Source organism: Diceros bicornis, chromosome 1, assembly GCF_020826845.1.
Source record: "Diceros bicornis minor isolate mBicDic1 chromosome 1, mDicBic1.mat.cur, whole genome shotgun sequence".
Lineage (NCBI taxonomy): Eukaryota > Metazoa > Chordata > Mammalia > Perissodactyla > Rhinocerotidae > Diceros > Diceros bicornis.
The window spans coordinates 65,385,621-65,403,172 of record NC_080740.1 but is presented as its reverse complement, the minus strand read 5'-3'; the positions used below and the strand labels follow the sequence as shown (position 1 = coordinate 65,403,172).

The following is a 17,552-nucleotide window of genomic DNA, read 5'->3' as shown; positions in this document are numbered from 1 at the left end:
TTTACATTTTAATAGGCACTTCTGATTCCTCTTCTTTATCCTCCAAATCCATATAACCACTACATCTGGTATTTAATATACTTTCTTCTATCAACAAGTGCCTGCTGAATAGATACTAAATGTCATCTATCAAGGCACTGAAGTACATAAGAGATGATACCTGCCATCATAGAACATATATGTTCTGGTAAGGGATTTTGTTTGTATGCTTTTTTTCCCTCTAAAACATATATATATTCTTTTTTCCTCCCTTCTCCCATCCCATCACTTAGCCCTATATTCTTATTTCTTAACTCTATTACTTCAACGGCTCCCTAAATAGCATCTTTGTCCAACTTTTCCCACATCTAATCCATTTTCAATATCACTAAGACTGATATTTCTTAAGCGAATGGGTCTGATCACGCCTGTACTCAACAACCTCACCCAAGTGCAATGCTTTCATTGAGAAGAGAACCACTCTTTCTTGTATTCCCACTATAAGCAGCTGAAGGTCACAGGCATTTTACTTTTACTATTTCCTTTCATTAGATATAAGAAAAAAATGGTCAAGTAGGAGGTCATAATTTGGAGATAAATTGGGGTTGGTTTCATTTACCATAATTTATCATCTTGGGAAATGTATTCTCTGTGTCATTTATTATCTTGAGAAATTTACATCTCTAGCTGGAAATTCACATCTCTAAAAACAGATAACCTAACTGTATTGAGGTAAGGAATAGAGAGAAGTATATTGAGTGATATGCACCTAAGAAGAAATCAAGTAATTGTGGCTAATGCTAGTGTACCCATGATTCCTGTAACAACCTGTAGGAGTGTATAATTATTTCCATTTTGCAGATGAGAAAACTGAGGCTAAAATAAGTTGCCCAAAAGCATGTAAGTAGAAAGTTAAAAAGCCAATATTCAAACCCATTTCTCTCTGACTACACAGCCTTGGATCATCACACAAAACCATATCCTTTATGGAACACGAACTGAGTATTTACAAACTCTCATAATAACCCTTTTAGCTTGAATTTTCTTTCCAGTCTAATGTCGTGCTTTTCCCATTTCCCCTGCCTCTGCTTCTCCTCAGCCACGTCAAACTATTTACCCAGCTATTTACAAACTAGTTGTCTCACAGGCCACTATTTTTATGCCTCTGATCTATATATATATTGTCTGAAATTACCTTCTTCTTTTTCTCTGTCAGAGATTTCCCATTTTTTTAATTTCTGGCAAAGTATTACTAAATCACTCAACATTTCTAACTCTTTACTTTGAGGGCTGGAAGGGAAGTCATTGAATGTAACTTTTCTTACCTGAGAACATGGCCAAGAACATGGAAGGAAAACGAACGCCTCCATGTTAGAGCTAGTTCTTTCAGGCAGGTCTGTTGGATAGAGTTAATGGTAACTCTTCAGTAGATACTTTCTGAATAAATCATACTGATCACCATCACGTTATATATTTGAAAAATCCTCCACCCTAATTGCTAAACACTGTCACTGTGTTAAAAAAAATTGCACAGTAACTTTCGCAAACTGAAAGGTGTTGCTTCTTCAGAGGATTGTCATTTTTAAAATTAGCGTCACACCCCAACTCCCATAAATTTCCAAACTTTAATATGCTTCTATCAGATATCTTTCTCACAGAAAAAAATAAAAATGGTGAAGCCCATTTGGGAAAGTAGTAAATTTAGTGTTCACTTTTTTTTATTGTTATAAGATTTATCTTCAGTCGGTACTGTTATGGACCCTCCAAGGTTATATGTCCACAATATTCTCATGACATTTTCCCGTACATGAATTACATGTCTTATTATTTACCTCAAATTATATTTCAAAAGCAAGTAAAATTGCATTGAGTATTGGTCATTAGTAAGTGATGAATGCATCCAGTGGGGAACGATGATGAGTAATGTGTTTTTATGAGGTAACAAAGAGACAATAGAGCTCATGCTTGAGAATAACATTACACTCTTGACCTTCTGTCTCAGCTATTATGCCAAACAGAATGTCATGTGAAAATTCACCTTGGGATTTTTAGTCAGTCATAAACTCAATATTATAAAACACTGGAATATTGTGATCAAGATTGGCTGACCTACGCAAGAGAAAATTGAATTAATTGAAACATGTCCAAAAGAAGATGACTCTGATAATGTGAAGTCTAGAGACCATATAGCATAAGGTTGGTCGATGGCAGTAGGAAATATAAGCTTGAATACAGACAGACTTAGGAGTGATATTATCATTGGATTCATCATCTGAAGAGCGTTAGTTTGGAGAAGGAAGATATTTTTTCATCTGTGTAGTTTCAGAAGTCAGAGCTAGTTCCAATACAAGGAAGTGCTGGATAAACATTTTTGAATTCTACAGAAAATTTCAGCTTTGGGAAGGGAGGTGAGTTAGATACTGCTTACAAACCCTTACAATTTTAAGATCCTCAGATTTAGTGGTTCTGGATCATGTTTGATTTTTACTTTAGCTTATTTAGAAGGGCAATTTTGAAAATGATAAATGATTTCCTTTCACCAAGCTGACAATTTTAAGGCATCAAAAAGGACAGGTTTAAAGTTTTTCTATAGTAAGAAGGCAACTTTCTTCCTCCTACATAATTATTCTCTGTACTGACTGGGATTCACATAAATGACGGAAGAGCCTTAGTGAATCAGAAGGCCTTAGATTATGCATATATATGTCTATATATATATTTATACCCCATATAATATATCCCATATAATACATATATTTTAAAGATTAGGGGCCGGCCCCGTGGCTTAGCGGTTAAGTGCCCACACTTCGCTGCTGGCGGCCCGGGTTCGGATCCGGGCGCGCACCGACGCACCGCCTCTCCGGCCATGCTGAGGCTGTGTCCCAGATACAGCAACTAGAAGGATGTGCAACTATGACATACAACTATCTACTGGGGCTTTGGGGGGAAAATAAATAAATAAATAAATAAATAAATAAATAAATAAATAAATAAAATCTTTTAAAAAAAAGTAAAGATTAGATAATTTTTATCAAAATTTCGTTATGAAAAGTTTCAAAATACAAACAAGTTGAAAGAATTTTACAATGAAAACCCATATACACACCACCAAGATTCTTCAATTAATGTTTTGCTACATTTGCTCTACCATATATTGATCAAAATGGGTAAATTTGATGCAAGTTATTTTCACATCCAGATACTCATATATAGAACTCAGTGCAATAAATTCCCGAATATCAACAAATGGACCATAATAGCTGTATTTGCATTTTGCCGAAACAATTGCTTCTAACATACTTAGTGCCATCATCTGTCCTACCCATGCTTTTTTCCTAACTCCAGTGCTATCATACTTCAAAATAGCACATATAAATAACAAATAGGATTGAGTACCTTGTGCAGGGATACTGCCGTGAGAAGACAAAGTCTCATGAAGCCTATGCTCTGAGATCTCAGAGACTGCCTCAATGGATTTGTTGAAGGTATTGTTGGTTGCGTTGAGTAAGGCAGCGCTTTCTGTTTATGTACCGATTCTCCAAACCATTCTAAAGGGCCTTTTGAATAATTGTTTTTAATCTTCCAATTTTCATAATTGGACATTTAATTTCTCCTTAAATAATGGGAATTCTCTCACCTTTAGAATCGTCTTCCACTATCATCTTCCTTTACTTTTGGGAGCAGGGTCAAAAATGTGTCTTGGAGTAGGCTTAGAAAATGCTCACCATAGCCACATACTAGAGAAGGGAAAGAGTGTCTCTCGTGTCTTGGAGTGGGATTCTAGATCAAGGCTATTCTTTCAGTAGTCATCATTTGGGTGGAAATAACAATAGCAATGGAGTTAGATGACCCAAGGTGTCTGTTTTCCCTCTTTTTTTAGCTATGTAATCTTATGTAAATTAATCTGTCTGTCTCTCTCCATCTACCTCTTTTTCTATCTCTCTTTCCTCTTGTTTCTAAAATCATGGTAATAATACCGCTGAAGGAGTCCAATTTTGCTAAGTATTTTGTTGTGGTTTGGTGGAAAAAGTTCATACCTGCATACCTTGATCTTCATCAAAAGATCAAGTTTAATGATCTTGGTTTCTGATTGTGGGCTGTTTTATAGCATCCTGTGTCAGGTTACTTGATTTAATCTCAACAATCCATTTGTCATGCAGCTAAAGGGAAGAGAACTTTGAACTCCCTATTAGTTTTCTCCTACTGAATCTTTAGCCACTGTTTCCATTCAATTCTTCCTCAGGGTGGAATAGCACGTGTCAAGTTTGTTTTTTTGAACTCCAGGAGGTGTGTAAGGATCGCACACAGTAAAAGATAGAAGACATCAGCTACACGGCATTCGTTAGGCTATTCAGACATAGACACAAGTAGGTTGAACTGAATCTAGCAGACAAATCGAATGTTTGCTTGGTCCTTGAAATATAATTCATATTGCATGCAAGACATAATGCCTCTTAAATTCAGTGTCATGTTGCCAAAACTGTCAGAAGGAGATTTGTCAGTTGGTTACCAACTCTCATTAAATATTTCACAATATTAAGAAAGAGGACAAAGGTCAAGCACTAGGTAATCGCTATCTAACTTAAGGCCCTTTGCCACTACTCAGTTGACTTACTTATTTGATCATTTCACCCAATCTTCGCCCCCATAGAGGCATTAGTTTCAGAACACTGAGTCCTCGAGGGCTGTAGATGCTTGAGATAGAATCTTGGGTAACTTCTCTTCTTTGGGTGTCAACTTATTCATCCAGCTCACAAAGATCCAATGCAAACTGAAATTCAAATATATTCAATTTCATCATTATTTATTGAGATGATGCATATAGCTGATACATACACTAAAATGTTCCATTAATGTTAGCTATTCTTATTATACTCATATGAATATTTGACTTTAGAAACATGACCTCTGCTACCTTCACTTTAGTTGAATATATGTGAGGTCACTAGAGAACAATGGAATATAAAATAGAGAATAATTATTAACAGTCACGGACTAAACTGGTTATAATGGCATTTATTGACTTATTCCCGCGAATTTCATTACGTAGAAATCTTTGGATGCACAAATTTGCAAATTCTAGGGATAAAATTTGAAATATCATCTCTTTCTCACTCCCAAATTAACCTCCTCATCACTACCACCATAAATAATTACAGTAGCTTTTTGTTTTAAGCTTGTGTTCATATTTAAGAGAAAAGAAGTTGCATAATTTGGACCCATGTTGATCATCAGATTTATTATTCTTATCCACGCAGGTTCACGTTTTCTGTTACGCGTTTCTTAAACCTTACTTCTAGTCACCCTCCATAAAATGTCCACTCATAATTATATTTTAAAATAAGAAGTATATTCTTAGAATATCGTTTGCAAAGATTGCCACCAACAAATCCTCACGTTTCTCCATTGCCCTTCCCCTTGAATCTGAGCTGTTTATGTGACTTTCTTTGACCAATAGAAAGCAATGGGTGTGAAAACATGCCATTTTTAGGTCTAAACCTTAAGAGCCTGGCAGGGTTGGATGAGAGATTATGGAGAGAGAAAGAGAGACAAAGACAGTGACAGACAGAGAGACAGAGAAAGACAAAAAGAGAAACCTCTCTAGCCATCCCGCTGAAACATCAGAAATGTGACTGAAGTCATCATGGATCCCAACAGAGTCACCCAGCCAACACCATATGGAGCAGAAGCAGACCATTTCTGCTAAGCCCACCAAATTGCGGAATTGTGGGCAAATAAATTACTGTTTTTGTGTTAAGCCATTAAGTTAGGGGTGCTTTGTTATGCGGCAATAGATAATTGTTGCTGTATTGTTGACAAGACAATAATTACTTCACATTGAATCAAAACCCCATGAGAACTATAATAGCTACCATTTATTGAGGCACTTTATATGCATTATCTCATTTAATACTTAAAACAATACTTTGGTAACACACTAAATATTTGATGAAGAAACTCAAGCACAGGGTCATTAAATAACTGTTTTCACATAGTTAACCCTAATAAAGATATTTTAACATATTTGTCTAAGGAATCCCATTCCTGGATATCCAGAGGCATGGGAACACCCTTCCCAGAAATAGCGACTTGGAAAATAAGCATTTGGTTTAGAAATGGACCTCTGAGTCCCTCAATTGGAGATCAATTAGTCTTTGGCAGTTCAGAACAAAGACTGCAGTTCAAGCCAGGGCTGAAAAGAGATCTTGGTCCAGCCGCTTGGAGGAGATTTCTGAATCTCCTCTAGTATATACTCGCCCACACCTCACATATTAATGCTAGGTTAACAGTCTACATCTCTGATGCCAAGGTCAAGTCCTTGCTCAGGAGGGATACAGGGAAATCTACCATCCTCTAACATACTGATTTTTAATTTGAGATAGATGGTTCCATTACTCTGTGGAACAGAATTTTATGTGTATGTATATATTTACATTTCCTAATGAGCAAGTTTGTGGATCCTATTGTATTTCCGAAATGTCTATGGCCATAACAAAATCAAACAAACAAATCAGTTCTATAATCTACTGATTTGGGGTTTCCAAAAAAAATCAGTCTTGCTTGAAGAAAGTCTACAACTTTTTGGCAGATACACATACTACCTATTCTATTTAATACTTACGTTTTTATCTTTAAATTAATTGTTTCTTTTCAGAGCCATTTTAACCAATATCATTTGTTTTATGGGCTACTTTTATTTTTCCAAATCCACTTTAAAACAAATGTATAGCCACTAACTTTTTTCAAAAGATCATATTACATACTTTATAGCAGAAATACCAGTTCAGTACTTTAAGAAACATTGTGTTAATATTTCTACCACCGCATTTTCCATGGATTTTAGGATACTGCTCTTTTATTTCAGTTCTTCATACACTGGGGAATACCTACTGTATGCAAGTACTTTGGGATGTATAGATGACTAAATCATAAAATATCAAGACTATGAGATACCTTTGAGAACATCTAGCACAAAACTTTCATTCTACTCATGGGAAAGTGAGGCTCAAGAAAATAATCACTGGAATTCCAAAAGCAATGGCAGAGCTTCACTCTTCCAAGTGTTTGTTTACTATATTACTATGTATTCTTGTCTTTCAAGAGTTTCTAGAAATGCAGTTTTTTTATATGAACCTTTTCAATTTTTGATTATTGACATCTAACTGAATGGCCACAGAGTATAAATTGACACATTTATGTACATGTGTATTATGAGTATATGTGGCCATTTATACTCTGTGGCCAGATCAGATGCAGAACAGCCTATGGCGTTTGATGCCATGGCATACTGCCATCCTTGGGGCTGCTTTCTAGACTCTTCCATTAGAAGACTCAGAGATCTTAGAATTGTGAACCCTGGTTGTGTGGGCCCTCACAGTCCTCAGAGTGTTTATAAGAAGGAAAACAGATTGCCCAAGGACATAAAGCTTGTTGGTTCTCATGTCATCTCTGTCACACTCATATCCTGATTCATTGGTCTTTTCATAATATTTTACTTCCCATTTATATACTCTATGTTAAAAATAGCTAATATTTATTAAACACTTATCCAGGACCAGACACTGTGCCATATGCTTTATATGAATTATCTCATTCAATTCTTAAAACAACCTATTATATAGATATTATTATCTTCATTTCTCCAATGAGAAAACAGAGACTAATATCACAGAACTATACTGTGACAGAGTCCATATTCTAAATTTTACCTCTTAATTACTATAAAATATCACTTGCTGATATTAAAGTTCAAACGATACATGAGGCTTTTTGTGTTTATCAGATACTGCCCACCATGGTTAGTATGACTCGCCAGTGTATGTTGGGGAGTCCTTGAATATCTCATAATTAACACTGTGGATTTAGTAATCACAATTCAAATCCTCGGGTATATTTATTTCCTATGCTTTTCCTTGGTACTTCAGAACACTTTAGACACTAATTTGTTAATAAGACCGTGAAAAGAATATTACCCAATTCCTACATTAAGGGACAGGTTGCCCGAGTTTGACTTGTCTTTGCCTCTTATTAGCTTGGTGACTGGTCACAGTTTCTGTACTTTAGATTCCTCTTGTGTAAGATAAATATAATAATAATGCCCATCTCGTTGGGCTGTTGTGAAGATTTAATGTGTTCATATGTGTAAAGCCCTCAGAAACATGTCTGGCACATTGAAAACACTCAACGAATTTTAGCTGTTATTTTTTTTCATTTAGATTTATAATTTGATCATTAGTGTAGGCTGTTGTTATGGGAACAGGGGATTTTGAATAAAGATTGCTGAGGCAGCTGATGATATTCTGTTGAAGGAAGGCAAGTCTAGGAGATATCTGAAGGAAGAGGATGTGAAAAGGGAAGTCCAAGTTGTGTGTGTGCATTGCGTATGCCTGTATGTGTGTGTGTGTTATAAAAAAGTAGTTAGGAAGCTATTTTTCATGTGTGCTTTCAAAGCAGAAAGAAGTATTATCATCTGGTGGAAGTGATAAGAGGCAAATACTAACTTGCTATAAAGAAATTGTTCTCTATTGATGGAGTGGCTACTTCTTTAGATTTTGAATTTTCCAAAATAAAGAGTACTTGATGAGATGCTCAAAATCGTTTTGCCTTAAATAGGGATACAAATCTCACATACCATGAAGAATCAGGAGCTACCGTGAAAGAGTGAAGCAGATCCTCGGGCACTGTGTGAATGACTCATCTAAAGGAGTCAGAAGTTAATCAACTGTTGGTTATCAAGGAATATGGGCACTGTGTATGCAGATCTTCTAATTTTTCAAGAGTTTCTACAAGTCCTTTTTTTAATGTGACCTCTTTCAATTTTTAAATATTGGCATCTAACTGACAAGAAGTAACAGTGTGTGGGTTAAAGAAACATCCCTAAGCCACTTCTAGCTTCTTTATCATTTGTTGAGACCTCTGTTTTAGAAGCAGTATGTTAAAGCGCGTAATATTGAAGTGCCCTACCTGAGTTCTGATCTTATTTTTGTCATATACTCAATTTGAGACTTTGGAAACAACCTTCTCAAAGATACCATTTTTCACAATGTTCCTGCTACTCCATCTAATTCTACCCTGCAAATTTCTCATTTGTCATGGACCAGCTAAAATGCCATCTCTTCTATGAAATCTTCTCTTAAGGCACTTCAAGCATTTCCCATAATTCTTAGGATAATATCCAAATGCTTTAACTTGGCTCCCAAGTCTGCTTATGAACTGGCTTGTCTTACTATTGATCATGCTGATCTTATTTCCATATCAGAGGTTTGTGTGTGTGTGTGTATGTTGTTGTTTTTATGTTTATCATTCTCTTTGCTTGGAACACCTTTTCTCCAAATTTGCGCATGCCTGAATCCTTTTCAGCTCTCAGGATTCAGTTCAAAGTAACCAATTTCAAATAATTCCTCTCTCCAAACTGTACCCAGTTTTCTCCATCATATGTCTTAATTTGGTTTCCTTTATAAACTTATTAGTAATTGAAAATATATTTTTAAAATATTTATTTTTGTGCATCCACTTAAATCTTAAACCCTAAGATTCTTTAAAGTAGGGATCTTGTCTTTGTTTGCCCTGTGCTTGGAGTGGTATCTGGTATATTATAAGCATTGAATAATTATTTGTGCAATTAATAAATAAAATAATTCATTCACTGGGATTTTTTTTAAACAGGAGCATACCAAACTATATTAGTTGGTATACATTTGTCTCCCTTAATAGTCTAGAAACACTCTCAAGATGCCGAGCTTGTCTATCCATCCTTAGATTTCTGAGCACCCACAACATACCAATAAACCCACACTTTCAAGATTTTTCACAATTTACCACACATAGAAAATAATAATATTTTATGTAGTACACTGTAGTAAATTGATAAATCCAAAGACAACTAGCCTAAAGGCTTCAGTTGTTCCAGAACCTATTCGGCTGCCCCATGACTGAAGTGACCATTGAGATTGTGTCTCTCCTGGTACTTAATTCTTGTCTCAGCACACAAGTTGAGAAGCTCTGAAACAAACTCAATGTGTCCCTTAAGGCAAAATGCTTCCCAAATATAACATATATTGAAGAATGCTAATTTGTGTCAGATAATGTATAGTTTCTTGGATGGCTTTATTGTCCTTGAGTTCATCTGCATAAATTCTGAAGAATTGAGACTCAAAGCATTGATTGGAGAATTCCAAATTTGAAAAGGATGGTAATATTCTATGCCCTGTGTTTGTTTTCAAATTCTATCATTTCATACTAAGATAGTCTAGCAGTCAGGCTAACTAAATTGAACAAAGGTGGCCCCATTGTTACCTGAAAAGAAAATCAATGTAGAAAGCCTGCCAAGATAACTTTATTGAAATTGCTTTCTTTTATGCATAAGAACTGGTGCGACACACATGATGGAGACTGGGTAACAGGGAATAAATCTTCTGAGGCAAAAGGCAAATCGAAGGCACTTCCAGCATTGTAACATCAGAGGAATCAACACTTCCCTTCATGTTTGAAACCAAGCTTTCCATTTCTTACCCTGAAAGAAAAGAGATGGTGCTCAGAATGAAATGCAGTGGAAATGGGTTAAGCCCAGGCTGGACGAACTGGGAAAGGGTACTTACAGTTTCTAGGTCTGTTTGGGTATAACAACACTGCCTCATTCTAAATAAGAATTATCTGTAAAATACTTTGCATGATAAAGGCTTAATAAATAATTTCCCTGATTCATATTCCATTGGGCCAAACTAAGGGTACTGTTCCAATATCTGCTTCCGTGTGCTTACATAGCTGCTTTGCAGAATTCACAGGGATTGTGGTAAGTTTTCCCATCAGTACCACACACTGGTTTGTTGATCTTGGGACAGAGTTTTCCATCTGTAACTGTTTTCTCATAGTTGCTGCAGAAAGCCTGTAATTTAAATGAAGTTCCTTTTTTATTTCGTGAATAACAGCATTGACGTCATTAGCTCTCTCAAGGAAAGAAAAAATGTGCTAAACTTATGCTTAGAAATTCTTTTTATAAGCTCATATTTTATTATTACAATTAAAATATATGTTGAAAATTACAAAAAAAGAAAATCACATGTAGTCCTAGCACCCAGAGATACCCTTTGATATCATTTGTTATTTTTCCTTCCAGCTCTTCTCTATGCATTGTGTTGCCATACATATAATATTAAAAACAGAACCACACCATATATACCTTCTGTTTATTCTTTACCATTTATCTTTTCTATACCATGATGCACATTCTGAAAAGTGTGATTTGTGGTGTAATACTCCATCATAAATATGTGGAATGATTTATTTTACTAATACCTTATTATTGCATGTTTCTTCTTTTGAACATTAATTGGCTGGGATGAGCATTTTATGTATAAAATACATGTATACATTCTGATTATTTTCTTAGGATATGTTCTTATGAGAAGAATTGCTGTCTCAAAGGTTATAACTTTTAAGACTTCCAATACTGATTGCCAAATTGCTTTATCATCAGTGTGTATCCAAGTATAAATTCTTCACCTCTTTCTCAGAATTTCTGGAGAAATTTGTCTATACCACTTTTTTATGTCATTCCTGATCACAGCTAGAGGTGTCTTGAGATAATAAGCCATATCTGATTCACCTTTTTATCCAATTCCTAGGACAGGGCCTGGTAAAAGTCAAATGTTGAAAAATATTTGTTGAATGAATGGGGAAAGAGAACATAATTTAGACTATATATTGTAGGTACCAGTGTTACAACTGACTTGCTCAATTGCCAATGATTCTTAGAAAGTCAGCACCACACCATCTTATATATCCTGAGCAATATAGGGCTGCTATACTTTTCCAAATGCCCATAATAATGTCTAACACTTATTGAGTGCTTGCTATATTTTAGGCACAGTACTAAGTACTTTGAATGTAATTATTCATTTAACTCTATTGAACAGTCCTATAGAGTTGATAGTATCATTATCACCACTTTACAGATAAGGAAAATGAGACCTAGAGAAGTTGAGTAGTTTATTTAAGATCACAAAGTCATTAAGTTGTAGAACCAGGATTCAAATGAGGGCAGTTTAACTCCAGAGCCCATGGTCTTAGCCATTACCATTATGACCATAGAGGAACCTAACAATTTAGCCAAACTTGTCCATTAATAACCTTTGAAAACACTTTGCTTTTTCCCAACACAATACTACACCTTCTTTCTGGAATAAGTTTTCCCTTTCATATCTTTCTTTGAGGCACATCTCAAATACCATCTCATCCTCTGAAATTTTCCTAATAGCCCTCAGGCAAAAACTGATTGCTCCTTGTCAAAATGTCTACAAACTTATTATCTGATGCCAATCTTCAATAGTGCAAATATGTTACTTTTTTTTTTTTTACCTTTTTTCTTTTTTTACTTTGGATTCAAACTCCTTGAAGAAAGAGATAATAAAATACGTGTATATATAATCATAGTTCTATCATTGATCTCTTCATTAGCTATCTCTTTACCTATCAAACATACAAACAATGCATGTTTATAAAAGAACCTTTAGAAATACAGAGCAGTACAAGAGGGATTTATTTAAATCATCCATAATCTATTACCCAGAAACTTGCACTATTAAGAAGTTTGTGTATTTACTCCCTGACATTTTCTATGTATTTAAAAACAAATGATCACTCAATTGATAGCATTTTACATAATGCTTTTTAAACTTGAAATATGCTTTCAATATTTTTCTATATCAAGTAATATACATTCTATAGTACTATTTAAATAGTTACTGTATGTTTACAAGTTATTAAGCAATTCTCCATTTGGAAACATTTGGTCTCTTGCCATGTTTTTTGCTAATGCAAACAATATTGCCAGGAATATCTGTATAAACGCATTTTTGGTACATCCTCAATTCTTTACTTAGGCTACATTTCTAGAAGTAAAATCTCTGTGTTTGAATTTGCCTTTTCTAAGACTTTTGATGCAATTATCAATTGAAAAATCAGGGATTATTTTTTCATATTTCTATTTCCTGTAGGCCTTGAACATAACAGATACTCAGTAAAGTTTGTTGAATGGTGATATGCATAGGATAAACATTATTATATAATTACAGAATTTAATAGATAGAATGGAATAAAATCTGTTTATAAACTTTCCTCATAAGAATAGAGAACAAACTTTCTGTGCCTTCCTCTTCTATCCTCCTTTCCTTTCCCCTACTCCAACCACAGAAAGTCTGTGTTTATCTGCTATCACCTTTATCTGTTGAGATTTTGCTTTTGATTTTATTTAATCAAAGGTCATTTTTCAAAAAGTAATAAATCCAATGTTCTAATTTTGCAGGTGGGGACACTGACGTCCACTTCCTTTTGGAAGACATTCTTTCAACATCTCACAAGACGTCGTGACAGAGTTAAAACTAGAACTTATATATCCCATTACATTGTGATTTTCTGGGTTGCTTCAGAAACCATAGATGGTAAATACATCTATTCATCTAACTATCCATCCATCCATCTATCCATCTATTAGGTGAGATATTTATTGAAATTAGTGCCATGATTAAAGCACTAGGATCCAAAAAAGAGAGAAAACACTTTCTCTGACTTTAAAGAGTTCACATTCTAAGAGAGAAGACTATCTGTGAAGCATAACAAAATATGATAAATGTTGAATTAAGTATATTAATAAAATCCAATAGAAATGCAGATGAGACAGCAATAAATCATTCACGGGGACTATGGAGTAGAAATGATTTGGCTGTTAGGAGATTTCCATAGATGTAAGGCATATGAGAGGGGGTATAAGGGTCCTTCTGGATGAGAGAATGATCACGCTCAATGATGCTGCTGACAGAGGCTAGTAATTGTCTTTCAGAATGAAAGAATAGCATCAGCAAAGGCATATGAGAGGTCTTGGCATGCTAGAAACTGCGGGCCATCTAGTGTGATCAAAGCCTTGGATCATAGGTGGGTAGAGAATGAATGAGGCTGTACGAGGAGATTGCCAATAGATTGCCAAAAGGACTTGAATGCCAGGCTAAAGAATTTGGATATTATATTCTTGGCAGGTGAAATTATCTAGATTTTTGGAGTAAGAGAGTCATATGAAGAAAGTTAAAATGTTAGAAAAAATAATCTTTGGTATCAGTTTGGAGGATGTCTGTAGATGAATTAATTTTTAAAAAGTACTACAATTGTTTCTCTTTGCATTGCTTTATAAATATTTTCTTCAAAATATTTAATATTCAATTATACAAGTAAAATTATGGATCTAAAAAATTATAAATACTTAGTTATTAAGTTAATAACATTATTATAATTTAAAAATTATAAATAACAGTTATTAAGATTAAATCATAAAGTTATGATTTAATAACTAATTTTTATTTAACATTTACTGTGAACTAAACACTCTTATAGGATATATATAAATTTACTCATATAATATTGAATTAAGTACTATTATTAGCTGAATTTTATTGATAAAGAAACTGAGGCATAGAAAGTAAAAGTAAGTTACCCAAAATCGAACAGTTACTGAGTAATAGGGCTGGAATATGAACCTGAATATTCTCTTTCTCAAAGCCCACGTTTCCAAAAATAAGCTATAGTGCTTCTCTATATAGTTTTTGTATTTTAAGCTATACAGCTATTTTTTATGAAAGTAAACCCTGTTATTATTAATTGCCCTCTCAAAAATGTAGATCTTGTAATTACTAATTGCCAACCCCAGCTACCAGGGGATTCAATATCTATGAATCTGGCGAATACTCTCTCTGTATACCTGTCTGTTTAGTAAAATTCAGAGCTGTGATTCTCCAATTTTATTTTGCACCAAAATGTCAGGCTTCTTAAAACGTAGATTCCTAGGCTTCAACATCCCTAGAGATCACAGTTCAATCGATAGGTCTAATATGTGTAAGGAGCAGGAAGGTGCATTTTACAAAGCATTTGTAGTGACTTTTATGAACAAGGTCCTCAGATCTAGAGTAACCATGTGTTCTGAATTGCCTGGATAGTCTCAGTTTATGATTATCTTCTTGTTAAAACTATAATAAGTACTACTTTCACTCAAAAGTTATCCTAATTTGGAAAATAAATGATATTCACCTCATACTTTTATAAGTACTGTGCTGTTTTAGAGGCTTTGATGGCTTATAAACTCCCTATATGGAAGCGTGACATCTGGCTAATTTAAGAAAAATGGGAGATAATTTTCAAGTCCTTTCCACTGTTAAGGAAAATGCATCTGCACCAATGATGACACTTTGTCTAAATCAGTGTGTCATGCTATCATTCCACATTCTCACCAGACCAACCAAATGAACTCAGAAGACCTCAATGGAATAGCCACGGTACTTCCCAACTCAAGATCACCATTATCAGACAACCTCTTGTTGTGATAGAAAGGGGCCCAGGAGAGAGAGAAGCACATACCCGAGAGCCTCCATGGCTCACAGCCTCTGCAATGACAGAACAAACAATGATAAATTACAACAGCTCAGAAAAATTCCAGAATCTTACAGTTAACATTATCTTTAGAGTTCTTCCACTACAACTGTCTTGCTTTATGGATGAAGAACTGAGGCGCAGAGAAGGGAAGGAAACTTCTCCAGGACACACAGCTTGTTAACTACACAACTGAGCTGGGAGTCAGGTTACAAGTGACCAGTACAAAGCTCTTTCACTACATTTGATATTTATGATTTATGTGGCTTTTATCCAATCATGTTCTTCACTTCTTTAATGCTTACCTTAAAACTAGGCTATACCTGAAGAAAGGAAGGCAAAAATATATGTCAAAGAGACATATGTTAAACCAGAAAAAAATTAGAAAATTCCAAAATCTAGAAGCCATTTGATTAAAGGATAATCAAGTCAACTGATGAACAAGGTGCTACTATGATAATAAAATATAACACAGTTTTGAGAGCATTGAAAAAAATCATATCATTTACCACCATTTCCACTAACACTTATAATATCTACCATCTACTGGGAGATTTCTACATTTTAAGCACTGTATTAAATCTTACATACATTAAGTCATACTAATAATTCCATTTTAAAGATAAGGAAATTGAGCTGTGGGGCAAATAACTTGTCTAAGGACATGTGTCTTGTAAATGGCAGAGCCAGAAACCAAACCTAGGTCTCTTAGACTCTACAGCCAATGTACATAAGCATAACCTTTTATTGAAAGAAGTCTTAGAACATATAAGTTTCACGTGAGGAAACAGTAGCCAAAGAAAGGAAGTAAGTTGTTCAATATTAAAGAAAAATGTAGTAGCAGAATGACGATTAGAGGTCAAATTTCAGAATCCTAGTCCTGAGCTCTTTCTCGCTCTCTCTCATTATCTCTTTACTTTGCTTACCTAGAGGGTAAGTAAGAATACTCAAGCTTTCAGTACAATGGAAACCTCCCAGGAAAATTCTGGCAGTTGAAGCTCTTTAGACAAGAATTTCTTGAAGGTGACTTTAAATGAGGATTTCTAATTTCAATATAAATTGTTTCCTTGAAGAAGAAACTTATGTGTAATCTTATATTGTTAATTGTGGTCTATTGAGGGCAATACAATTGGCTTGGACCTCCTAGGATAGCCAAGTGGGGCCCATGTGACCTAGGACAGGCCATCTCATCCTATAAGATATAACATTGTTTTTGCAATTGGATAAAACTATCCCTTGTAGAGTATTATAGTGATAAAAAAGCTAATTTGTAAGTAAAAGTTCCTTCTAAATTAAAAATGTGGTGGGCAGGGCCGGCCCCGGGGCTTAGCGGTTGGGTGCTCGCGCTCCGCTCCTGGCCGCCCAAGTTCGGATCCCGGGAGTGCACGAACGCACCGCTTGTCCAGCCATGCTGAGGCCGCGTCCCACATACGGCAACTAGAAGGATGTGCAGCTATGACATACAACTATCTGCTGGGGCTTTAGGGAAAAAAAATAAATAAATAAAGTAACGATGCTGAGCATCTTTAAAAAAAAAAAAATATGATGGGCAGTCATCATGACTAACCATCCTTATCATCATCATCATAATCATTATCATCATCTCATTATCATCATTATCATTAATAATGTCACATCATGACTGCTGACGTTAACCAGTCTGGTCCAGAATTCCATTTTGTGTATACATAGCACTTACCTGCAAAGAAGAACAAATAGGCCACACTGACCAAAAGCAGAAGGCTGCCTGATGGCTTCATGGTCAATGAGGTCTGCGAGGTCTGTAGGGAACGTGTTAATAGAGTTCACCACTGTGGATGTTCTACAGGCTGTATTTATAAGTGCATCCATATGCATGTATCTGAGCACCCATACAACCGGCCAGATTCTCCACCCTGATTGTGTAATCTATTTCCCCAGTGATTAGAGACACCAGAAAACAAAGAAGCTTATTTCATGCCTTTTTCAAACTGTCAAGAACAATGGTCAAAAATGATGTTCAGGCAGAATGAAATGAATTACGTGTAGCACACCCAGAATTTGCCCTCGTCAGCATACTGTGATAATTGCAATCAAGTCATTTTCTTCCAATTAGCATATTTTGGATCTGCCCCCAGCAGAGCCTTGGGGCCAGAAAGCTTCCATCTGGCGGTAACCTGTAG

The 17,552-nt window shown here is 35.2% G+C and overlaps 1 protein-coding gene across 1 annotated transcript; it reads right to left on the bottom strand.

The window, feature by feature from the left end:
• Window positions 1-10,300: 10,300 nt before the first annotated feature.
• LOC131407190 (serine protease inhibitor Kazal-type 12-like) lies at window positions 10,301-17,150 on the bottom strand. The gene is made up of 4 exons (XM_058543446.1): window positions 17,090-17,150; window positions 15,379-15,404; window positions 10,740-10,864; window positions 10,301-10,492 (listed from the first exon to the last, which is right to left on the bottom strand). Exons 1-4 carry the CDS (start codon window positions 17,148-17,150, stop codon window positions 10,447-10,449), a joined length of 258 nt encoding a protein of 85 aa, XP_058399429.1. The 3' UTR covers window positions 10,301-10,446.
• Window positions 17,151-17,552: the final 402 nt, after the last annotated feature.

What these genes read in the sequence shown, in the direction of transcription:
- LOC131407190 (XM_058543446.1), bottom strand. Translation starts at nt 17,150, where the DNA reads ATGAAGCCATCAGGCAGCCTTCTGCTTTTGGTCAGTGTGGCCTATTTG. An exon ending in CTATTTGTTCTTCTTTGCAG is followed by an intron (nt 15,405 to 17,089) that starts GTAAGTGCTATG and finishes CTGTCATTGCAG; the next exon opens with AGGCTGTGAGCCATGGAGGC. An exon ending in TGAGCCATGGAGGCTCTCGG is followed by an intron (nt 10,865 to 15,378) that starts GTATGTGCTTCT and finishes TTTAAATTACAG; the next exon opens with GCTTTCTGCAGCAACTATGA.